The sequence below is a fragment of the Notamacropus eugenii genome, chromosome 4, assembly GCF_028372415.1.
Source record: "Notamacropus eugenii isolate mMacEug1 chromosome 4, mMacEug1.pri_v2, whole genome shotgun sequence".
Lineage (NCBI taxonomy): Eukaryota > Metazoa > Chordata > Mammalia > Diprotodontia > Macropodidae > Notamacropus > Notamacropus eugenii.
In genome coordinates this window covers 394,714,356-394,738,363 of record NC_092875.1, presented here as the reverse complement: position 1 = coordinate 394,738,363, position 24,008 = coordinate 394,714,356, and the positions used below count along the sequence as shown (strand labels likewise).

Genomic DNA, 24,008 nt, shown 5'->3' with positions numbered 1-24,008 from the left:
CATTTTATGACCACTAGCCATGTTCCCTCTCCCAAAAACCCAAGGGTCTATCGTGGACCAACAACTTCTCTTTTCCTCCTTTCTCTCCCCACCCCCACCCCATTCAAGTCTCAGCTACAATTCCACCATCTACAAGAATTCTTTTCCAATTCCTCTTAATGTAGTGGCTTCCCTCAGTGTAATTATCTCCAATTTATCCATTCTGCTTTCTTTGTATCTCATGTACTCAGCACAGTGCCTGCCACATTGTAGGTATTTAATAAATATTTGTTTGACTAATTACTACCTCCTTCGTTGATGTCACCAATTCCAATGTGTTCAATTGTTACCTCTATGCAGATGATTCTCAGATTAATATAACCAGTACTAGTCTCTGTCCTGGGCTCCTACTCACTATTACCAACTGCACTGCCTTTTGGGCATCTCAAACTGAATTTTAATAGTATCTTAAATTCAGCATGTCCAGAAAAGAATTCATTATCTTTCCCCACAAACACTCCTGTCTTTCAACATCATCCCATCATCAAGGGCATCACCATGCTTCCCAGTCACACAGACACAAAAACTCATTGTCATCTTCAACTTCTCACTTTCACTCACTCCGTATATCCAATCAGTTGCCAAATGCTGTCCTTTCTAGCCTTGCAACATCCCATTTTCTCCCCTCACACAGCCAATACCCTATAGTTCAAGTTATCATCATCTTGACTATTGCAAAAACTTTCCCATCAGTGTCTCCACACTGTGCTGCTGCCCCAGAAATTTTCCTAAAAGGTTATGTCTAAGCATGTCAGTTCCCTAACTCAAACTCCAATGGCTCTTTATTACTACTGCCAAGATCAAAGTCATTTGTTTGGCATTTAAAGCTCTTCACAACTGGGGTCCTTTCTACCTTTTCCATCTTCTAATCCTCTATTCCATTCTATACACTTTAAGACCAAATCAACCTGTCCTACTTGTTGGTCTTCACAAAGGACAAGTTGTCTCCTATCTCATGCATTTGTACTGCCTAGAGAGTCTTGTTCATGTAACAGCCAGGAGGCCAGTGTCACTGGATGGAAGAAAATATGGCAGGGAATAAGGCATAAGAACACTGGAAATGTAGGAGGAAGCTAAGTTATGAAGAGCTTTGAATGCCAGGTGACTCTGTGTTTGATAGGGAGTCACTGGACTTTACCAAATTGGGCGTAGGTGATGGTTGAAAAATCACTTTGAAGTGGAGAAAGAGTAGAGGCTGACAGATCCACCACTGAGATTTTGTAATAGTCCAAGTGTGAGGTGATGAGGGCCTGTACCAAAGTGGTGGCAGTGTCAAAGAAGAGAATGGAGCACATTTAAGAGATGCTGGGAAGGTAATACAGATAGGTTACAGCAACAGATTGAACTTGTTGGGAGGAGGGTGAGAGCCATTGAGGAATCCCAGAAAACTCCTAGGTTTTGAGCCTGAAGGACTAGAAAGATACCACTGCCCTTTATAGTAACAGGGAAGGAAAGAGGAAGGAGTGATTTAGTTTTCTCTAGTACAGCTCAGTGCTCATACAACTGAAATTATACTTCTTTTTGTGATTGAATATTTTCATTTAATATATAAAAATTTTAGTTATATATTAAATTACACTATACAATCTATGAACAAACCTGCATGTATTATTTATATAAATTATATTAATAATGTACCATTTCTAATAATTATAATCCATAATTAGTAATGATTATTGATAATAATTTAAGGAAGCAGCTAGGTAGCTTAGTGGATAGAACATTGGGCCTGGAGTCAGGAAGATCTCAGTTCATATCTGTCCTGGACACTAGATGTGTGACCCTGGGCAAGTCACTTATCCTGTTTGCCTTAATCCACTGGAGAAGTAAATGGCAAATCACTACAATATCTTTGGCAAGAAAACCCCATGGAAAGCTGATGGGTCATGAACAGTGAAACACAACTGAGTAACACATTTTAATTCTGTCTTAGCTCTTAAACTGCCTTGTAGTTTCTGATACAGTTTTATGCAGTTATGATTTGTGATACTGGCAGGCTTTATCTCCTCAATCAATAAATGTTTAGTAAGTGCCTATCATGTGCCATAAGCTGTAAAAAGAGGGGAATACAAAAAGAGGCAAAAGACAGTCCAGTCCTCCTGTCTTCATGGGGCTTACAATCTAATGGGGAGACAAGATACAAACAAATATATACAAAGTAAGCTATAAAGAGAATAATTAGTAAATAATTAAAAGAGGGAAGGCACTAGAATTAAGAAGTGTTGGGAAAAGGTTCCAGTAAAGGATGGAATTTTAGTTGGTTAGAACTTAAAGGAAGCCAAAGGAGGTCAGCAGATGGAGCTGAGGAAGGAGAGCATTTCAAGAAAGGAAGACAGTCAGGAGGGCCAGTGTTACTGGATCAAAGAGTATTCCTCATAGTATACCTCTCCAATCCCTTTCAAAAAGTACTAAAGAAAAATGATGGGCTGATTATTCTTCTTTGTCAAGTTTTCAAAATGTGTCACATACTACATTAAGATCAAATTGAACAAATCAGAATTTTGTTTTCAATAGATTCTGCACTTGAAAAGTTAGCATGGATTAAGAATTTTCTTATTAATTTTCCAATAAACAAGCCTACCTGTCCAAGTACTGCTTTTTTCAGGCACTAGCATTCATCAGTATTAGCAAATTACACATATTTCCTAGGAAATCTTAGAAAACTCATTCCCGTTCCTATACTCTACAGACACTAAGGTAATGGCAGAATTTCATCAAAAATGGATGTATTTTTTAATGATAAATGACAGATAAGTTTTTACTACTTGAGGAAATAATGCTAACAGTCTACTGAAACTTATTAGAATTTAAAAAATAAGCTGCTTCTATTTCAAAAAATCTCCAAACACCTAAATAATAGTAAAATACAACAGGTACTAAATAGAGGCAGGGTAGGTAGGGGTTAGAGACAGCCTCTGAATCTGGAAGACCCAGGTTCAAATATCACCTTGGACACATACTTACCTCGTGACCCTTGGCAAACCATTTGGCCTCTCGATGCCCCCAGACAATTCTAATTAAATTACTTAACACTTGCAAACCTTCATTCCCGTATAAGGAATAAAAAAGATTTACTACAGAAACATCAAAATGGAATGTAAAATACTTTCACTTTTAAAAGAAATACTAGATAAATGCTTCCCCAAAATGTGGAAGAATTAACTGGATCTGAAAAATAAGATTTCATTATTTACATTACAGCCGTCACAGGTAAGATTTTATTCATTGAAAAGGTTGTAAGTTTCGGTAGCTTCCTATGACCAGAATGACATCAAAACTACAGCCGTGCTATGTCCTTTTCTGGTTACTTTGTTGGAGCACTGATCCAGACACTGAGAATCTCTCAGAGAAAACAGAAATAAAACAACAATTTAAGGCACTAGCACAGAACACTTGTTGAGCCACAATTAAAAGTTTTAGAAATTGAGGCTGCATTTGAGCTGTCCACTTCCTGAAGCTCCCGCCACTGAGTTGGGAAAGGAAATCCCAGTCCCCAAATCTGCAGGGTAGTTCGTTCCAAACTCCTCCGGGTCCTCACCTAAGACTCAGCCCAGGGACTCGCCCACACTGGGCAGGGAGGGACGCTCAGTCCCCGGCACCGCCCCGGCCTCCCATTGGTCCCGTAGCAAAGGCGTGTGCCCTGCCCCTCCAGGCCCCCGCCCCCCCTAGGCCCGCCCTCTCCCCAGCCCCCTAGAGCAGGAGAGAACAGAGCTTACATAAAGACTGACGCTCTCAGCCCCCAGTTCGCTCCCAGCCAACCCGAAAGGGGGCGGGGACCCAACTACTCTTATCACGTGACCGGAGAGGGACCCGCCGCCATCTTGAGGGGGGAAGAGGAGAAGCCCCGCATGGAAACGCTTTGCTAATCGCCATCCCACCCCCCCCCCCCCCACTCCCAATGTGCCACGGCAACACGTGACCCGGGCACACCCGGGGCCAACCTCCCTGCCAAGGGCTCTTCACAGTCTGGGACAGATTTCAAGCCCCTCAGGGCAGAAATCCATGAGGCTTAAGGCTTTTCCTCCCAGACTGCCAAACAGCTCCTCAAACCCCACTTCCTCCCCGCACAGACCGTGGCTGCACCCTTCTCCTGCCCTCACCCAGCTGGCAGAAGAGGGCAGGGAAACAGCTGTGTCAGATCGGTGGCCAGTCAACCCCTTCCCAGGAGGAATTAAGCGACAGGGGGATGGACTTGTTGTCACAGGACCGAGAATGAGTATCCTCCGGACCCTTCCTCAGCGGAATATGCCAGTGTAGGGCAATGAGAACGTCATTATGAGAAGGGGATGTTCCTGAAGTATTTTGATTAGATGAAGGGAGTAAATACTAGGACCTAAACGTGGTATAGGTAACATTTAGGGGGAGGTACCCTTATTTCTCATAAGACAAGTTTGAAAATCAGCCTCTAAAAATGATAACCTGTAATACTAAATAACTCAGTTGCCTCTTCCCACCAACACAGTTTAGAGGGTACTTCCTGAAAATTAATGACTTGCTGAAATTAATGGCAGGATGCCCAATACAGATCTATCCACCCCTCTCCCAGTTGGTCACTGGTTGCCAGGAAATGTCCTGGGTTGCAATCAGATTTAACAAATAGTTTACTTTCATACTGCATTTCTTTCATCCACTCTTCTCCCAACAAGCCTTTCTTTCAAATAAATTATCCAGTAAGAAATCAAGATTAGATACATGAGTTATTGGTCAGTTCTGGGTACAATCAAGGCAATTCGTTATCTGAATGTAAGCTCCTTGAAGGGACGGACCATGTTTTATTACAAATATTTCTGACCACAAACTCTTGCTGCTTAACGATTGCTGATGTGAATTTTGAGTTTTTCTTCTGCCAAATAAAGCCTCAAACAAACTATTTTTTTAAGCGCTGGGGGATATTAAAGTGATTTTTGACATCATCTGCATCCCTTTCCTCAAGGTTACAACTAGGCTTGCCCACACCCTCTAAATCTATGGTACTTTAATTTTCCATACAGACTAAATTCTAAGAAACTGTTATATATATTAAGTGTCTGAGAAGAAGAGACATTTTTTAAGGAGAATAACTTTAACCACCTCTATTTCCCAGGACAAAATTACTTAGCAATCCATGGTAAACAAAATATTAGTATGACCTCATTAACCCCATTTAAAAATACTAAGGAACTTCTGAGAATTAAAATCCACATAGTAAACTACTTTACTTTAGTTTTAGTAAAAGTTAAATGATTTTGTAAAATTCCTCTACATTATATCTCTAAATTTCTAGGCAAGAGGAAAAAATGCCTCTTTAAGAAGCCACAGAAAGGGCACAAAACTTACAAAGTCCCTTTTCAGTTCATTTGACTTTTTGCAAGAAAAGGTAGAATTCCAATGATGAGATTTAAAGGAAAGAAGGAGGTGGAGGAAGTATATGTAGTCCAAGAAGTCCAAGTTCTGTTGAGTACTGAAACAAATCACCTAAACTGTAACTGAAATACTGCATTAGACCACAGATGGTTTTACAGAGCTGTATATGAATTCAATTTTAAAATCAAAATGTTTAGAAGTGGCCCAAATGCATTCTCCCCAATCACACCTGGATTGCACAGTAAGATCCTTAGGAAATGATATTTTGCCTCTATGGTAAAGAACCAACATATGGTGATAGACCCAGTGTGTAAATACTAACTCTACTAAAAGCTGCCAGTGTTCCCTGGTTATACAAAAGTGAAGGAGAACAACCAGTATTCCTTGTCTTACGTTTTGTTTACTTTATAAGAGCACATCGAGCTCTTTTTATTTGAAATGAATAAATTCACACTATATATTTTTTTTAGACCACCAAACTCTTTAGATGGCCATCGGACTTAATTTGAATTACGCTATGACGAAAGTCAGCCCATGCTCCGAGGCAAGCAACACCTACATCCAGTTGGCTGGACACACATCTCATTAAAAAGTCACTTTGGTGAGGGATATAATAGGGCTTTTTAAACGTGTACTATAAAAGGTTAAATCTACTTGAAAGGAATTCAGTAGGGAAGTTAAGTCTCCTAAGGCAGCTTTCTCATTGCACCCTTGGGGAAGTTCAAAGGGTAAAAAAAAAAAAAATGCAATGGAAACTCCAAAGGAGAAGGTGGGGGTCTAAATCGGGATTCTCATTTTCTCGGTGGCTATTCTAACCACTGGAGATGATTTCTAGAGTTTTCTATTATGGCCGGTGGGTGTGAGAGTGGAAGAGAGCCTGAAAAGCAAGATTAACAATAAGAAATCTCTATGAGATGAGTGGGAAGAATACTGAGGTCTAAGAGATGCAGGTTAGTAAGGATGTTTCTAAGTACAGAAGCGGCAGTACTATAGAACTAGACCAGAGGCTTGCTGCCCCCCACCCCCTCTTCCCAAGTCCCCCCCCAAGGAAAAAAAAGTCTACCTGGGCCCTGAGGGCAGGGAAGTTGCACTCTTCCCCGTCGGCATCCTCTGGGTCCCCGCGGAGGGCCGTCCGAAGCCGCTCCAGATGCTCCCTCAGGGTGACCCGCTGGTGAAAGGAGAAAGCCGGATGCAGGGAGGCCATAGTGAACAGCAGCAGCAGCTCCTCCTGGGCCCCAAAGCCCAGCCCGTCGGCTCGGGGCGCCGCGCCATTCCCTTCCGGGCCCCGTTCCTCCGATCTGTCCCCTTTCTCCTCGCCCGGCTCGGGGTCGCCGCGGGCCGGGCGGCTGCTGGCGCCGCAGGCGACCACGGAGCTGAAGCTCTTGAGCACCGAGTCCACCTGCGGCAGGAGGCGGTGCAGACGCCCAGCCGCCTCGCGGTTTTCCGACCCCAGCAGCGCCAGGTAAACGATGAGGCGGGAGCGGACTGCGGGGTCTCGGAAGTCTCCTAGCTGCCCCGGGTCCGTGAGGCCGTTGGCCTTGGCTTCCGAGTCCCGCAGGTAGTGGTAGTCCTTGCGGGCTAGGTCCTCCAGGCACGAGCCCAGGAAGCGCAGCTCCAGCGGGTTGCACAGGTCCAGCAGCCCGCACATGAACTCGAGGCGCTGCGCCGAGCCCAGCACCAGCCCGAACCACTCGTACACCCGCTCCTGGTCCCGGAGCAGCGAGGCGGGGCCGCAGCCGCCCTGCAGAGACAGGCCCTCCCCGGCCGCCGCCGCCACGGCCGCCGCCCCGCCAGCAACAGGCGGCCCCGGCAGCAGCAAGCCGCGCAGCGGGCCCGGCCGCTCCCGGAGGCAGCGCCCCCCGGGGCCCAGCGGCGCCGGCGGCAGCGGCGGGCGCACCGCCGGGTGCAGCCGGAGGTGACAGTCGCGCCGGTGAAGCGAGTCCTTCACGCCCATCCGCCCGTCCGCCTCCGCCGCCGCCGCCTCCTGCTCCTCAGCCTCCAGCTGCTGCTGCTGCTCCTTGGGGTGCGTCTGCTTCAGGGGCAGTTTCATCTTCAGCATCCTCGGCTAAGGCGGCGCGGACATGCAGGCGGAGGCGGAGGGGAGCGTGTGCGGGGGGAGGCGGCGGCCGGGGAACGGGCAGGCTCGCGGGAGCCGAGGGCGAGGGTCGCCGGAGAGTCAGGAGCTGAGCCCCTCCATGCCGCCGTCTCCGGGGCCCGGGGTGGGGGAGGGGGCGGGGGCGGGTCTCCCCGAGGCTCGGAGGAGGAGGCTCCGGCAGCCAGGAGGGGTGGCGGTCCCGGGCGGCGGTGTCGTCGTCTCCCCCCGGGCCGAGAAGGCGGGGTGTTCCCGGTGGCAGCGCCCTGGGCTCTCGGGCTCCGTGTCTCCGTACGTGCGTGTGTGTCTCGCGCGCTCCCTCCCGCACACACGGAGCCGAGGTGGTGGTGGTGGCGGCGGCGGCGGCGGCGGAGGAGCGAAGCGACTTCCCCCACTGGCGAGCGAGAACTGGGCTGGAGGGAAAGGAGGGGAAGGGAGGGGCGGGGCGGGGTAGGGGGGCAGGGGGGAGCGATGGACGCCGCCGGCATCTACGCACTGGCTCTCTGGCCAATCAGCGTCCGGGGCTGGAGGCCGAGACCGCTGTACGTCACACCCATCGGCCTCTGGAGCCGCCCGCTTCCGAAGACCCCGCCCCCTCCTTACTCCTCGGTCGTCTGCTTCGACCCCCAGCTCTCGGCTTCCGCGCGGTCTTAAATGGCCCAGAGTTCCAAGGCGATGGAAGGCGTGCTCGGGAGGGGAGACGGAAGTGTGGTGGGTTAGGGAATAGGAGAAAGGTGTGTACGTGTTTGTGTGACGGAGGCTGTGTGTGTGTGTGTCTGTCTGTGTGTGTCTGTGTGTCTGTGATGTTATATAAGAAGTAGGGAGTTCCACTCCTCTGGCCGGTTGTCTGCTGCCTTGCACGCAGTTGCGTTTCTCCAAGCTGTGGTTGGTCTCAGAAAAGCCGGGAAATTCTACTTGTTCCCCTCGATTGCTGGCTGATGCTGCACCTTCCACCTCCTCCCAACCTTCCCCAGCCACCCCCCATCTCTGGGAGTGACGCGACTTTGGATGCATTTGGAGCGCATTCCCCCACCTCGTCCCCAACCCCCCACGTCTGGCAGGAGAAAGGGTTTCCTCTTTTCTGCAGGAATGCAACCTCAGGGCGTGCTCCCACATCTTCCCTGACTCTTCGCTTCCTAAACTCTGAATATCCAGATACATCTAACAAAACTTTGAGAGGGATTGAGTAGCTTATGCTGAGAAGAAAATCCCCTTCCCCACTTTTTTTTGATTGCCCCAATGATTCATTTGCTGGGACAGACTTTTTTTTTAAAAAATCCTCAGTAAAAGAAGGAGCTATTATGCAGGAGTATCGAAATGGTCCAATAATGCTGGGGAAGTCTACTAAAAGCTAAATACGTCTAACAATTCCTGAACTAAGCGATAATGTAGTTGGTATGGAGATTATCAAACTGCTAGTTTCCTTTGGTCTGTAACGTAGTCGGGAAATCATTTCAATTCCAGTGAGGAAGAGTCCCAGGACTCCTATTCTTTGTCAGTCCTCTCATCTGTTGAATATATTTCTGTGCTATTTACGTCATTGCAGCATTCAGACCTCTAAATAGGTACTATGCCTCTAAGAATTTTACAAGTTACCATGTATCTTATCTCTCAGATCTAGGTTTTTAAAAAACTGTAATATTTCTAACAGCTCTAATACTTTTGAGTTTGAAAAAGACAACCAACACTTTATTATTATGATGCTCTTTTTAAAATGTTATACAAATAAACAGCATTCTATATTAAATAGGGCTGGTTGAAGGTTAAAATATTTTTAGGTTCTTTCCTTGTATCATGATATTATCTACTTTAGAAAATTTTGTCAATTAGATACTGTTCACTACTTTGCTGAAAACAGAATAACAATGTTGTCAATATATGGAAACACTACAGAGGTTTTAGGAGTGTTGTATATAAATAAAAGTTACATTGTAACCATTCTATAAAAGACGATTCTTTATGGGAGTGTGAAGCCTCCAGTTTATTCATCTCACTAACCTCAAACCCTAAGAAACCAATTTAGAAAGTCAAAGGAATTCCTAAGGTCAAGTTTACTAGAGCCTTAGCACTCAAGAAACCCTGTATAATACATTAGAGATGTCCAGAAAATGATAGCTTTTTCTTTATTCTGTGTGCAAAGTAGGTGAGAACCATTAGAGATCAAGAAAGAAGATGACTTTTTATTAAAACATTGTTTATTGTATAATTCTTTACAGGAGTCTACTAGGTCTCCCGTTGCCTCTTCAACTAACTGACAATCTCAACAGTTATGGAACCTTTTGCCTGTAGAATTCCATCTCCTTCTCCTGTGTTTTTAAAAAATAGAACTGTTTAACCCTTTATGTGAAACCTCCATTCTCTATGAGCACTTTGATTTAGCGAGAATAGTGTGACTAGAGATTTTGCAAGTCATGTAAATAACTACTGGGTCATAACACAGCCTGCTTAAATGTGCAGCTCTTTCAGAGACTTTCATGTTGCTGTTGTTTTGTGGGTTAGTATCCAACTTTTCACAGCCCTATTTGGGGTTTTCTTGGCAGAAATACTGCAGTGGTTTGCCATTTCCTTCCCCAGGTCATTTTACAGGTAAGGAACTAAGGCAAAGAGGGTTGAGTGATATGCCCAGAGTCATAGAGCTAGTGAGTGTCTGAAGCAGAATTTTAACTCAGGTCCTCTTGACTCTAGGCTCAATCCATGCTATTCCCTGTGCCACCTAGCTGCCTTTGAGACTTTCATATATCTGTCTAATAGTGAGGGAAAGGGACTTTAACAGTCTGTATTGTATAAACCGCAAATCATTTGATATGGACTTTGCTCAACTTTTCTTCTATAATCATGATGTGATCGATAATAGCATCTTAGTCATCATTTGATTAGATAGTCGCTCAACTCATCCATACTTTCTATCATCCCATGGGATTCTTATCTATCTTTCCATGAATCATCCCCAGAGTATCTACCCAATATTTTGGAGGTATTCCTTTTGTTCTTTTGATATTTTGTGGGTAAAAGTGCAGGCTGCCCTTCAGTTATCCTTCAGATATAAATGGTCCATCTTCTTTTTCCTTTTTGCATGTCCTAAAATGGCATCTTCTATGGCACTTATGACTTACAAATCATTACTGGTAATATGATATGTCCCTGTTATGACCATCATACAGAAAAGGCCTTTCCATTGCCCTTTGGATCACAGCAATTTTTTTAAAATTTCTGACATCCTACTGTGTTGTGATTCACATCATGAAGAGAATTTTGTTGTTGTTTTAAAAAAAAAAGGGTGAGTACATGATGATAGACTTTTCCCCCCAGGTAATCTACAGTGCTAATTAGAAATAGATTCTTTTTTAGTTTTTGGAATAGAAAACTTCTTGGTATAAGTGAAAGAGCTTCACAATCTGTCAAATAGTATCCACCCTGATCTCCTTCTATTCAGTCCTGGGCGCACCTAACTCATTGCCTATTTGAAATACCTGTTCCAGTTTATCTGGGCCATTTTGCTGTTCTTCTTTGATATTGACTCTCTCCCTGCAGTGAAAAAGTACTTGAGAAATATTGCTGATTATTTTTATATTCCTAATTCCACTTTATTTCTGTATACCAGATTGTTCTTGTATGTGTGTAAGAATAATAAATAATTTTGTAGGTTTTGGAGCTGGAAAGAACCTTAGAGATCATCTGGTTCCTCTCCTTCTACAAATGAGGAACTGAGGCTTGGAGAAGCAATAATTTGCTCCAAGTCATACAGTGGGCAACTAATCATGACATTCCCCAGCCATGCCCCTCCCCCCCATCCCTGGGAGTGATACAACTCTGCATGAATTCGGAGTGCAACCTCCCCATCCAATGTTATATCATGTATTTTCCCATAATTAATATATTTTAATACATACATGCATGTAATATGATTTTAGCTTTAAAAACTAAAATTTCGAGACAAATCTAGAAATTCTGTTGAAATTTGAAATAGAGTATAATGCTATCATGACTTTAAACAAAATATGTTTTTATACTTTATACAAAAATATTATTTTATTGAATGTTCAGTTGCAGTAAAAATGATTTAATCAAATAAGTGCAAGAACTTTTCATTGAAGAAAATGACAAAATTAGGAAAAAAAGTTTTGAAAAATACATTTTTTTTTTAATAAGACAGGCCTGATATAAGAAAGAAGTTAATGTCATCCCACATCATGAGCTGAAATTTCAGGGATACTGAGATATGTAGTTAAGCAGGAAGGCAAAGGAATCTACCTGAGAAGTCTGGTCTAGTTGTATAATAGTTATTTTGTAGGGTTCCAGAAAGTTGAGTTAGTTTCATGGAATTTGGTTCCATTTGTCAGGAGGCCTAGACTGAGTCAAATCAGCTTAATCTTCCCCTGTGAATACTGTCCTTCATAAGTAGATCTATACTTCCCAGGAAATCCTAAAACCAAGCCAGTTTCCAGGATGTTTCTGTACCAAGTTTCAGAATCAAACTGAATCTCCTAATATAGCTATGGAATACTTTACTCCCATTTACTTTGGTTTCAGGGCAACATTAAGGAACTGGAAAGTCCTTTGCAAAGTACAAACCAGTAGCCCTTCCTGACTGCCATGTTGGAGACTGCAGAGTGGGCCCTAGTAGGACCTGGACAGGTATAGCTTTTGCTCAGTTATTAAGGAGTTAGTACTGCCTGCCATAAACCTATCCCCAGAGGCAACATTTACTAAGTGGAAAAAAACATTGCAAATGGGACATGGGCTGAAGAGCTCACATCCACCAGGTAAGGAGAAGAGGGTGAATAGGCAAAGGACCTATGTAGCATATGCATTTTTTCCTGCGGTGACCACATAATTGTTATCTACATTCAAAGTTCATGTTGTTTTACCAACTAGAAGAAGTGACAAAAGGGTTTAAGTTTAAGGAACAACTCTCCACTCTCCAGGTTTTCAATGAACATAAATTATTCTATTTAAACATGGAAGAAAAGTTTCAGTGTAAAATAAAAGAAGAAAAAAAGTATGAAAAGTCAAAAAGGAAACCCAATCACATCAGAAGGTTGAAAGATAGAAGAATGTTACAGAAAACAAAAAGACTATCAAACACTGGGAACTAAGTAATAAACATGGCACTTCCTGAAAAGGAGGGAACTGGATTTTCTGAGAACACCTTTCATCAATGGAATGATAATGGGGAGCTAGAGATGTCATCAGGTAAGACATCAGATATCAGAGCTAGAGGAATAAGAGAGTAAAAGTGCTGATCAATGACTGTGAATTGGAGGGGAACTAAGTCAACTATTCATTGACCTGATATTAACTGAAGACATGTGTCCTCCTGGGGCAAGTAAATATCCTGGATGTGACAGAGAGTCTCCCAAGATTTATCAAACCTGGTAAAGTACTGCTCATTTCTGGTAACTTACATGAACACAAATGATTCTGCCAGAAAGGAATCTAGAAAGCATTGCTAAGGATTACAAAGTCTTGGGCATGAAATTGAAGATCTTAATAGCACAGGTGTTTACTTTCATCATTGCTACCAATCAAACACAAAGTGAACAGCTGGTTTAGAAGACAGTGTCATATGATAGGATTTGGATTTCTGGGCCTAGCCTAAAACTATAGTTATAATGGAGTGTGGAGTGCACTTAACAAGGGCTGATAGAATGTATTTTCCTTTATTCCTATAAATATAACCAGAAGGGCTTTAAAATGGCAAGGAAAAGGGGAGGGGAAAGGGAAAAAATTGTTCATGTGTATCCACCAAATTATATACCATAAAGAATGATTACAGTATAGGAAGAACAGTAATAGAGATGCCTGGAAATTCATGGATGATGAAACTCAAGAAAGGAGTCAAGAATAAAACCCACATCTTTAGAAGTTTATACACAAATGCACCAAGTAACAAGCAAGGAGAAATAAAGATCCTAATGCCATGAGGCAAAATTTGACTATCACTGAAATTGAATAGAATAGGACTCATTTCTGAAATACCATTCTCAAATTGAATACAGGCATACCTTGTATTATTGTGCTTTGCTTTATTGCACTTCACAGATACTGCATTTTTGTTTGTTTGTTTTTTACAAATTGAAGGCTTGTGGTCAGTTTATGTCTATCAGCACCATTTTCCAACAGCATGTGCTCACATTGTGCCTCTGTGGTAGCTTTCTCAGTATTTTTCATCATTTTATGTGTTATGGTGATCAGTGATCTTTGTTTTGGGATCCACGAATGGTGCCCATATAAGACAAGGAGCTTAATTGATAAATATGTGTGTATCAACTGCTCCATGGCCTTGCCATCCCCATCTCTCTCCCTCTCCTTAGGCCTCCCTATTCCCTGAGGCACAACAATGTTGAAGTTAGGCCAATTAATAACCCTATGATGGCCTCTAAGTGTTCAAGTAAAAGAAAGTCACTTGATGGGACAAATTTTACTGGTGTCTTATTTTAAGAAATTGTCACAGCTACCCCAACCTTCAGCAACCACCACTGGGATCAGTCAGAAACCATCAACATCAAGGCAAGACATTACCAAAGAAAAGATTATTACTCACTGAAGGTTTAGATGATGGTTAGCATTTTTTAGCAATAAAGTATTTTTAATTATGGTATATCTACTTTTTAAGACATTGTTCACTTAATAGATTACAGTATAGTGTAAACATAACATATATGCACCAAGAAACCAAGAAAAATTGGTGTGGTTTGCTTTATTGCAACATTCACTTCATTGAGGTGGTCTAGAACCAAACCCACAGTATCTCCAAGATATACCTGTAATTTACTCAAAAGCAACAGAAATTTCTATCTACATTTCAGTATTGTTGTCAGTTCTGAGTTCAAGGTTTTAGGAAGGATACTGATAAACTAGAGGGTGTCCAAAGGATGGTGAGTGGGATGATGAAGGGCCTTGAGATCATGTCATGTGAGAACTGATTGAAGAATCTAGAGATCTTTAGATTGGACATCACTTTATAGCCAACTTCAAATCCTTTGAGAGTTAATATGTGAATGAGTAATTAATATGTTGTCTTTGACCCAAAGGGTCGGACTAGAAGCAACAGGTAAAGTTGTAGAGAAGTAGATTTAGAGTAAATATAGGAAAAACAAAAACTTCCTAATAAAGCTATCTCAATGTGAGATAGGCTAGTTCCAGAAGTAATAGGTTACTCCCTCAAATCTACTTACTACTCTATAAACCTATATATTATTAGAGAAGACAATATATGTACTACCTATCTGATTGGATTGTTGTAAGGAAGGTGCTTTGTAAATCTTAAAGCACCATATCATTAGAAGTGATTATTGTGTTTTTTAAAAATATATTCATTTCATTTATTTTTAATGCTCTACAATCACTGCCATAAAACTTATATTTTTTCCCTCACCTACCCCCCCACTCCCCTCCCTCCCCAAGATGACATTCAATTCTACATAGGATCTACACATACATTCCTATTGAATACCTTTTCATTATAGTCATGCTGTGTAGAAGAACTAAAATAAGTGGGAGAAATCATATAACAAACCAAAACATAACACACACACACACACACACACACACACACACACACACAAAATGATCTGCTACATTCTGTGATTGAATTCCATAGTTCTTTCTCTGGATGTGGAAGGCATTTTGCCTTAGAAGATCACTGGGATTTTTTTTTTGGACTCCTTGCATTGCTATGAAGATCCAAGCCTACTAGAAAAAACTCTCACACACTGTGGTCCTTGCTGTGCACAAAGTTCTCCTGGTTCTGCTCTTTTCGCTCAGCATCAGATCATATAAGTCTTTCCAGGCCTCTCTGAAGTCTTCTTGTTCATCATTTCTTATGGCACAATAGTATTCCATTACATTCATATACCATAATTTATTCAGCCATTCCCCAATTAATGAGAAGTGATTATTGTTAACAAATGATGGAAAGTGGGATACAGTAGCAATAACTTGTCACATGCAACACAAGATGACCTACATGCCATCTTTGGGTTATTAATCCCAACTCTGAATTTTAAAAAAACCTTTGCCAGCATGGAGTTAGGGAAACCTAATCCATAGGATGATGATAAAGCATGCTGCTAACTTTCTGAGAGAAGTGATGGAATTAGGTTAAAATATATTTTTGGACATGGCCAAGGTGGGGATTTGTTTTGCTTGACTGTATATTTGTTACAAAGGTTTTGTTTTTCTTTTTTCTTTTCTCTGATGGGGGAGGGTCTTAGGAGGGAGAAAAATCAATTTTTGTTCACTTAAAGATGAAATTTAATTTAAAAATTTTTGGTATATATAGAACAGTGTATAGAATGGTGAGTAGTAAACAGTTTTGAACCAAATTTACATTTCCCCCAATAGGGCTAAATTGACAAAATGATAAAACTTGAAATAACATATTTCCTACACTAATATTCAATTCCAGAAAGTTTATTATGCTCTGTTATTTTGCCTGCTGTTATTATTTCAAAGAAAGATAAAATGACTTTTAGTGCATAAGGAAAACATCAGGTTTTATCTTAAGTGAAGACGTCATTGGATTGTGTGGAGATCTATCATCATTGCTGGATTGCCTAAGTTATTTTAATTGCTCAAGTGGTGTTTTCCTCTGAAACTAAAAATGACTGTTTTGCTAGTACTCAGTTTTCAGTACTTTAGGTATTTTTGCACTTAAACATAAAAACTGGCTGACAAGGGAAGAAATCAGCTTGTTTATCAGCTACTTTGTCTTCATACTCCCTAACATTTGACTGATTAAAAACACAAAAACCAAACCTAAGGCAACTTGTAGGTTACATGTCACATGGACACATTTCAAACCACTAAAATAGACATAGTGATGGTCACAAGTGGAGACTTCCTAAGAGTTGGGAACCAGAAGATACAGTTGACTGTTCCAAATGAATACTTTATTCAGATGTTTGGAACTGTTATTCTATGAGTCTATTTTTTCCAAATAGATTTCTTTAAAAAGTTTATTATTCAGAAGTAAAATCAGTTAAGTTTCTGTGTAAATATATTAAGAAGGTCCTCCTCCTCCTCAAATATAATATTCAGACACTCAAGTGAAGTGTCCAGAAGTTTTCATCTGTGCTACAAAAATTATTCAAGAATTTCAGAGTATTTTATCCTGTTTAATAATTTAGGCTAAAATATGGTTATGTTTCAAATTTTAATTTTTACTCTGCAAATATCGGTGATGCCAGGAAATTTCACCTAATATGCCTAAAATTTCATATTTGGAACCCAATGTTAGAATTTGAATTGAAGGGATCTCAGCTCACCTACTCCAGTCTAACTCCTACCCAAATCATGAATCCCTGCATTCCAACAGGAATTCCAACAGGTAGGGGCAGCTCTCTCTCTACTTTAGACCTCCAGAAATGGGAAATGCCCTACTCTCTGAGACAGTCAATACTTTTAGATTCCACTGAAGAAATTAGGGATGGTTAGCCAGGAGAAGATTTAGGGGTGAAGGGAAGGGAAGGGATTGACATGATAGATGTCTTCAAGTATTGGAAGATGTCATGTTGAAGAGGCATTGGATTTGTTCTATTGGGATTCAGAAGGCAGAACCAGGAAATACTGGTTGCAGAGGCCAAATTTAGGCTTGATGTCAGGAAGCACTTCCTAATAATGAGAGTTGTCCCAAAGTGGAATGGATTGCTTTTGGAGGTGGGGGATTCACCCTCATTGGAAAACTCTGAGCAATGACCACTTATTGAGGATTAGTTTTGGGTATGAATTGAACTTATTGATTACTGAGATCCTTTCACGGTATTAAAAACTCTTTGTTCCCTATGATTTTTTTAAATAAAATATCAGTGACATCATCTAAGTAATCATATCTTCTACTTCTTTCAACACTGTGGGATGTAGTTCATCTTGTCTGAACTTACTGAGAGCAACTTGGTCTTCTCTTACTACCTTATCTCCACTTATTTTTCATTGCAACTCCTGCTAAGATTATTGATCTAAATTATTTAATTCTTCTCAAATTCAATTGAACTATATTTATTCCTAGTCTGAAGATCATTCTCTTTCTTGGATAAAACACGTCCAAAATAAGAGTTCTGTATGATGTCAGCAACTATAGTAGCTAGGATTACTTAAGTATTCTGTCATCCATCATCAGTGATCCACTTAGAGCAACAGACCTAATTGTTCTTTGATTTTGCCTTTGCTTCCCATCATACTAGAATTACAAAGATATCTTTTTGATTTTTCTTAATATCCATCCATAACCTCAGTTCATCCTGAGTTTTCACATCCTGACTCTCTTCTTGCAGCTCTATGCTACTCTTTCATAGTCATCCTTAGTCACTTATCCTTACTTCAATCTTCTATTTGTTTCTTTTAAAAATTCAGGTTGGTTGTTAAGTTTCTTGGACATTAACTTTAGTTTCTTTAGAAGGATCCTTTTCTTGTTGGAATCATTTGTGATTTGGCATTATAATATTATAATTAAAAGCTTCCCTTTCCTCTTGGGCTGACTTCCCTTATAGAACTTTAGCTCATAGGGTCCTCTCATAATTTCCCTAAACTCTTCAAAGTTTGGTTCTCCAAAATCTTGAATTAATGTGAACTATTCCCAATTTCCCCCTCTCTACATATCACAGATTTTAAAGCAGAATGGTCACTTTTCCCCAAGGCTCCCATCCTTTATATTTCAGCAAGCATACCTGCCTTGTTGAACAGAATCAGGTCCATAATAACAGTTCTCTTTTTCACTTGCTCTTTACTTTTTAAGTGATGAAATTATTAATTCATCACTTTTCCAATATGCAATTAAAGTTGAGACAGCAAAGGGAGAAACAAAGGAGAGAGAGAGAGAGAGAGAGAGAGAGAGAGAGAGAGAGAGAGAAACAAGTATCTAGACAGTTCAAGTCTCCCACTACTAGTATATCATATTTCAATCTAATCTTTTTTTTTATTTTGTGCCCTCAATTCATCATCCATTTCTTCTGGATGAGTGGCCTATAGTGTACTCTCACTATAATATCTCTTCTGTTTCTTCCTCCTTTGATCCTCACCTATATGTTCTTTCTCCATCACTGTGCTTCTCTTTTTTTGTTTATAAACTTCATCAAATAAATGTGCCATTAATACACACTGATACTCTAATGTTGTTTTTATCTATTCTATTGATATGATATGCTGTTCCATAACCATAGTAGTTATGAATGGTATTTCCACTAAATTTCAGTGACAATGAAGTCACATTTACTTTCTTGAACTGAGATTTCTTGTTTCATGTATAGATTTCTGAGGCTATAGGTTTTATTGATATCTTCTCTTGGCTTTTTTCTCCTCTGAATTAGTTTTCCTCTACTGATAATAATTATCCACAGTTCAAAGGGCTAATTACAAAATCTAGAGAGGTGATCTATCTCTCCTGCCCATTCTCCCAAATTTATCAGCAAATGCTTTCCAAGTGGATGATTATGTGGTTATTACCACTGCTCCACTACAAGGTGAAAGTGGAACCAATCCATAACTAATGTAGCCAAGTAGAATTTTTTAGATGATATAGCATAGCTGCTTGGGTTCCAAGATGATGATGGTGTTGTAACACAACTGCCTCCGACATTCCTCAGAGACCTATGATAAAACTTGATGTCACCACAAAGATTGTGAGCTCTTTTATCTATAAGAGGGCAATAGTGACAAATCTTTTCTAAATATGATGATCAAAGCAGCACCATGAGCACATGGGCAAAACATATTCATATGATTATTCTCCTTGGAATACTTTCTTACCTTCTCTCTTACCTATCCAAATCTTACCCATTTTCTAGGTGGAGGTCAAATACCACTTTATTCACAAAGTATTCCCTAATCATAACAAATGGGAATGATTTATCTTTCCTATGAACTCCTACAATAATTTTATTGTTCGTACCAACAATTAAGAACTTATCCAGGTATATATTCCAAGAAGGTCAAAGACAGAAAGAAAGATGCCATACACAATAAAATATTTAAAGGACCACTTTTGTGGTAGCAAAGAAGTAGAACCAAAACAAGTGCCCATATATTAGGGAATAGTTAAATAAATTATGAATGGAATGGAATTTTACTATACAGTAAGAAACAACAAATTTGAAAAATTCAGAGAAACAATAGAAGACTTTTATGAACTGATGAGAACTAAAGTAAACACAACCAGGAAAGTAATATATAAAATGACTACAAGGTAAATGAAAGAACAAAACAAAAGTGAACATAGCGTTGTTGTTTTTTTTTTTATAATGGCCAAGTTTGGCTCAGAGAAGAGCTGAGAAAAAATATCTCTTTCTTTCTTTTGCACAGTGGAGAATTATATATTATGGAGTATTGCATATGATGTCAGATTCAAATAATGTGTTGAATGATTTTGCTGAATATTTTTTTCTGCTTTTAAAATGTCTGTTACAAGTGATGGCTTAATGGGAAGGAGAAGAGGCATGATATATTTTTAAAAAGGAAGGTGATTTAAAAATGAAAGATACCAATAAAATTCAACGAAAAAGTCAAAATCACATTCTACCTTCTCTAATTTATTCATGCATTCAACAAGCTTTTAATAAACACTTATTATTTATCAGTGCTATGCTTGAACTTGGGGAGGAAGGAATAGGTACACAGATAATTGAGTAAAATAAACTGATTTCTGAAGGGAGTAGGAGAATACTAATAAATGCATGGATCAGAAAAAGGGATGGAGTAGGAGGTGACCCTTGACTTAAACTTTGAAGGAACCCATGGATTATGAGGCAGTAGTTAGGAGAGTACATATTCCAGACATCATGAACACTCTCTGCAATGGCATTCAAATGGAAGGTTAATTGTAATGCATAAAGAACAACAAGTAGGGAAGTTTTACTGGAATGTAGAATATATAATAGGAAGCAAGTTAAATGATTATAGAAAAGTAGATTGAATTTAAATTCTCAAAAATTTTGAATGCCAAATAGAAGAGTTTATTTTTTATCCTTCTTGTGTTTGTCCATTTTCAAAGAGGACCATGAATTCAGAGAAATGATGACATGACTTGCACTTGACTTTGTTTTGAGTGAGGGAGGGCTGTGCAAAGTCACCAATCTCACTTTCTCCTCATGAACTATCTGAATCCAGTGACCACCTATTCATCAGGATGACAGGAGATAGCCCAGGATGCAATGGGAGACTTTGGTCTTTTAGGCTGAGGCCTTTTCAGATTCTTACTTAAAGTGAGGTAATGCCCATTCAGTGAATAGGCCTCTTTAAAAAGTAGTCAGGGGGATGGCCCCTTTAATAGAAAAGAAAAAATAAATAGATAAATCATGCTGGGAGAGGCAGGAGCCTCAGGGTTGTTGTTTCAAAGACATTTTTTTTCCTAGAGATAACAGGGAGCCACTGAAATTTCTCCAGCAGAGGAGTGCCTTGGGCAGACCTGTGTTTTAGAAACTCATATGACTTAATTTTTAATAGCAATCATTCAGTCAATCAGCTACCATTGATCAAGTGCCTACCATGTGTCAGGCACTATACTAAGTGCTGGGATACAAATAAAGGCAAAAGACAGTCCCTGTTCTCATGGAATCCACAGTCTAATAGGGAAGACAACATTCAGATAACTGTAGAAACAAGGTATATACAGGATAATCAGCATAGAAAGGCACTAACATTGAGGGGGACCAAGGAAACCTTTCTGCGAAAGGTGAGACTTTAGCTGAAATTTAAAGGAAGCCAGGGATGCTAGGAGGTAGAGATGAAGAGGGAGAGAGTTTCAGGCATAAATGATAGCCAGGGACAGCACTCAGAATAGGGAGATGGAGTATCTTGTATGAAGAAGAGAAGGAATAAGGAGAAAATAATCAATTAAGTGTCTTCTATGTACCAGGCACTGTGCTAAGCCAGGGCTATCTCTACTCATCCTAATCTATATCTTGCCACTGGACCCAGATGGCTCCAGAGGAGAAAGTGAACCTAGCATAGCCCTCCCTCACTTAAATCCAATTCACTTGAAAGTCATGGCATCATCCTCCTGATGCTGTCATCCTTATTGAGAATGAAGGACAAACAACAACTGGACTAAGCCCTTTACAAACATTATTTGATTGCGATTCCCATTTTCCACTTGATGCAACCAAGGCAGGTGGAAGGTAAGTGATTTGCCCGGGGTCACACAGCTAGTATGTGCCTGAGGCCAAAGTTGAACTCAAGTCTTCCTGACTCAAGCTCTATTCACTATACCACCTCAAGTTACAGAGGGCTTTATAAGCCAAAGAGAGGATATTATATTTGATCCTGGAAGCAATAGGGAGCCAATGGAGATTATTGAATGAGGGGAATGGTGGTGGCATTAAGCTTTAGAAGGATCAATTTGACAGTTAAATGGCAGATGGATGGCAGATGGACTGAAGTGGGGAGAAACGAGGCAATCAGACCTATCAGCAAAGTATTGCAATAGTTCAGCCATCAGGTGATGAAGGTTTTCACCAGGATGGTGACAATGTCAGAGGAGAAACAAGACATGTTAGGAAGATAGAATCAACTAATTGGATAGAGTGCCATGCCTGGAGTCAGGAAGACTCATCTTCTTAAGTTCAAATCTGGCCTCAGACACTTAGCTGTGTGATCCTGGGCAAATGACAACCCTATTTGCCTCAGTTTCCTTATCTATAAAATGAGCTGGAGAAGGAAATGGCAAACCCCTTCAGTACCTTTGCCAAGAAAACCCCAAAAGGGGTCAGGAAGGATTGGACTTGACTGAAATGACTGAACAACAACAGGGAGAGTAAGAAATTGTGAGTCTAAGTGACTGGGAAGGTGGTCATACTGAAAGGGACAGGTGAGGCAGGTAGGAGGACAACCAGGACAGAGGTGTCATGAAAGACTAGAGAGAAGAGAATATGAAAGAGAAGAAAGTTATTAGCCATATCAACACTAGCAGAAAGGTCAAGAAGGATGAGGATTAAGAAAAGGCCATTGGTAATTAAGAGATCACTGGTAACTTTGGAGAGAATTTTAATTTGAATGATGAGATTGGAAGCCACCCTGCAGAGAGTTAAGAAGAGAGTGAAAGGAAAGGAAGTGTAGATAGACTTTCTCAAGGAAAACTCCACAAAAGGGAGCTCCAAAACGGAGGAGAGATATAAGATTAAAATAGAGACAGATGGATCAAATGAGGGTTTTTTGAGGATAGGGGAGACATTTGGAAGGAGAACAAAGGAAAGGAACAAACCTTAAATGTGTTCTAGGTACTACGTGCTTTCTTAAGCACTTTACAAATATTTCATTGGATCCTCGAAACAAGGTAAGTGTTACTATTATCCCCATATTACAATGGAAGAATCTGGAGACAGAAGTCAAGAGTCACACAGCTAGCAAGTGTCTGAGGCTGGATTTAAACTCAAGTCTGTCCTGACTCCAGGCTCAGTGCTCTATCCATTGTGCCACAAGCTGCTTTGTGGCAATGTTTGTATGCAAATATCTTATCCTCAATTAGTTTGTAAGGTCATTGAGAAGAGAGTGCTTTTTATATTTCTTTATATTTCCCATAGTACTTATCCAATATCTGGTGAACTCAACAGACATTTACAAATTAATATAATAATTATATTTGTAAAGCACATATAAAGGATCTCAAGTGAAACTTATTCAACTGTGTAAGGAAAACATTCTCAATTTAATCATTAAGTTCAGGTAGTATGTTTATATTATTAATAAGTTGCTACCTGCTACTGAGGGTCCTTTGATCATTCAAATCTTTGAAAGGCTTGTCAATTTCTCATATAGGCTTTATGACAGAGTCTTGGGAGCAGTTAAGATGGGAGTAAGGTAGACATGAGGGTAGAAAAGTCATGTTGCTGAGGCAATAGGGGTTAATTTACCTGTTGCTAACTGAATGTGGTATTACCTGGACTCAGAAATGGAATTTTGCTTTTAATAGTCACAACAACAGCAACAAACAAAAACAAACAGTAGTGGTGATGGTGGTGGTAGTTGTGTTCATCCTTCATTTTTGAAGAAGACCATGCCGTCAGAGAAATGATGACATGACTTGCACTTGACTTAGTTTTGAGTGAGGGAGGGCTGTGCAGGTCACCAGCCTCACTTCTCCAGAGCCATCTGAATCCAATGACCAGATATTCATCAGGATGACTGGAGATGGCCGAGGATACAGTGGGGGACCTTGACCTTTTCGGGTATTCACTTAGAGGGAGATATCATCCATAGTAGTAGTAGTAGTAATGGTAGTAGTAGTAGTAGTGGTAGTAGAAGTAGTAGTAGTAGTAGTAGTAGTAGTAACTCACTTTGTTCACGTTAACTCTGTGAGATAGACATATGGGAGGGATATACAACTTAAACTTCACATATTTTACATGTGCACATGATCCTCCCTTGGCATGATCATTATTGTCACCACGTCTTTCCCTATTCCTTGTCCCTTGCCTGACCAGCCCTCTCCTCTCTTTCTTAACCTGTCTTGCTTTTTCTTCAAGGTCAAGTTCTACCTCTTTCCAGAAAGAATAAGTGTTTTCCCGTACTTTCCCATAAATCAGGCACTAATCTCTCCTTCCTT

At 40.6% G+C, this 24,008-nt stretch overlaps 1 protein-coding gene across 2 annotated transcripts in view; it reads right to left on the bottom strand.

Moving 5' to 3' along the window:
* Positions 1–7,441, bottom strand: part of ZCCHC2 (zinc finger CCHC-type containing 2) — a 91,386-nt gene extending 83,945 nt beyond the window's left edge. For both annotated transcript variants that reach the window (XM_072605515.1, XM_072605516.1), the window contains exon 1: positions 6,446–7,441. In XM_072605515.1, coding sequence (XP_072461616.1) covers positions 6,446–7,441 — 996 coding nt within the window. The remainder of the gene's footprint in view (positions 1–6,445) is intronic.
* Between the last annotated feature and the right edge of the window lie 16,567 nt (positions 7,442–24,008).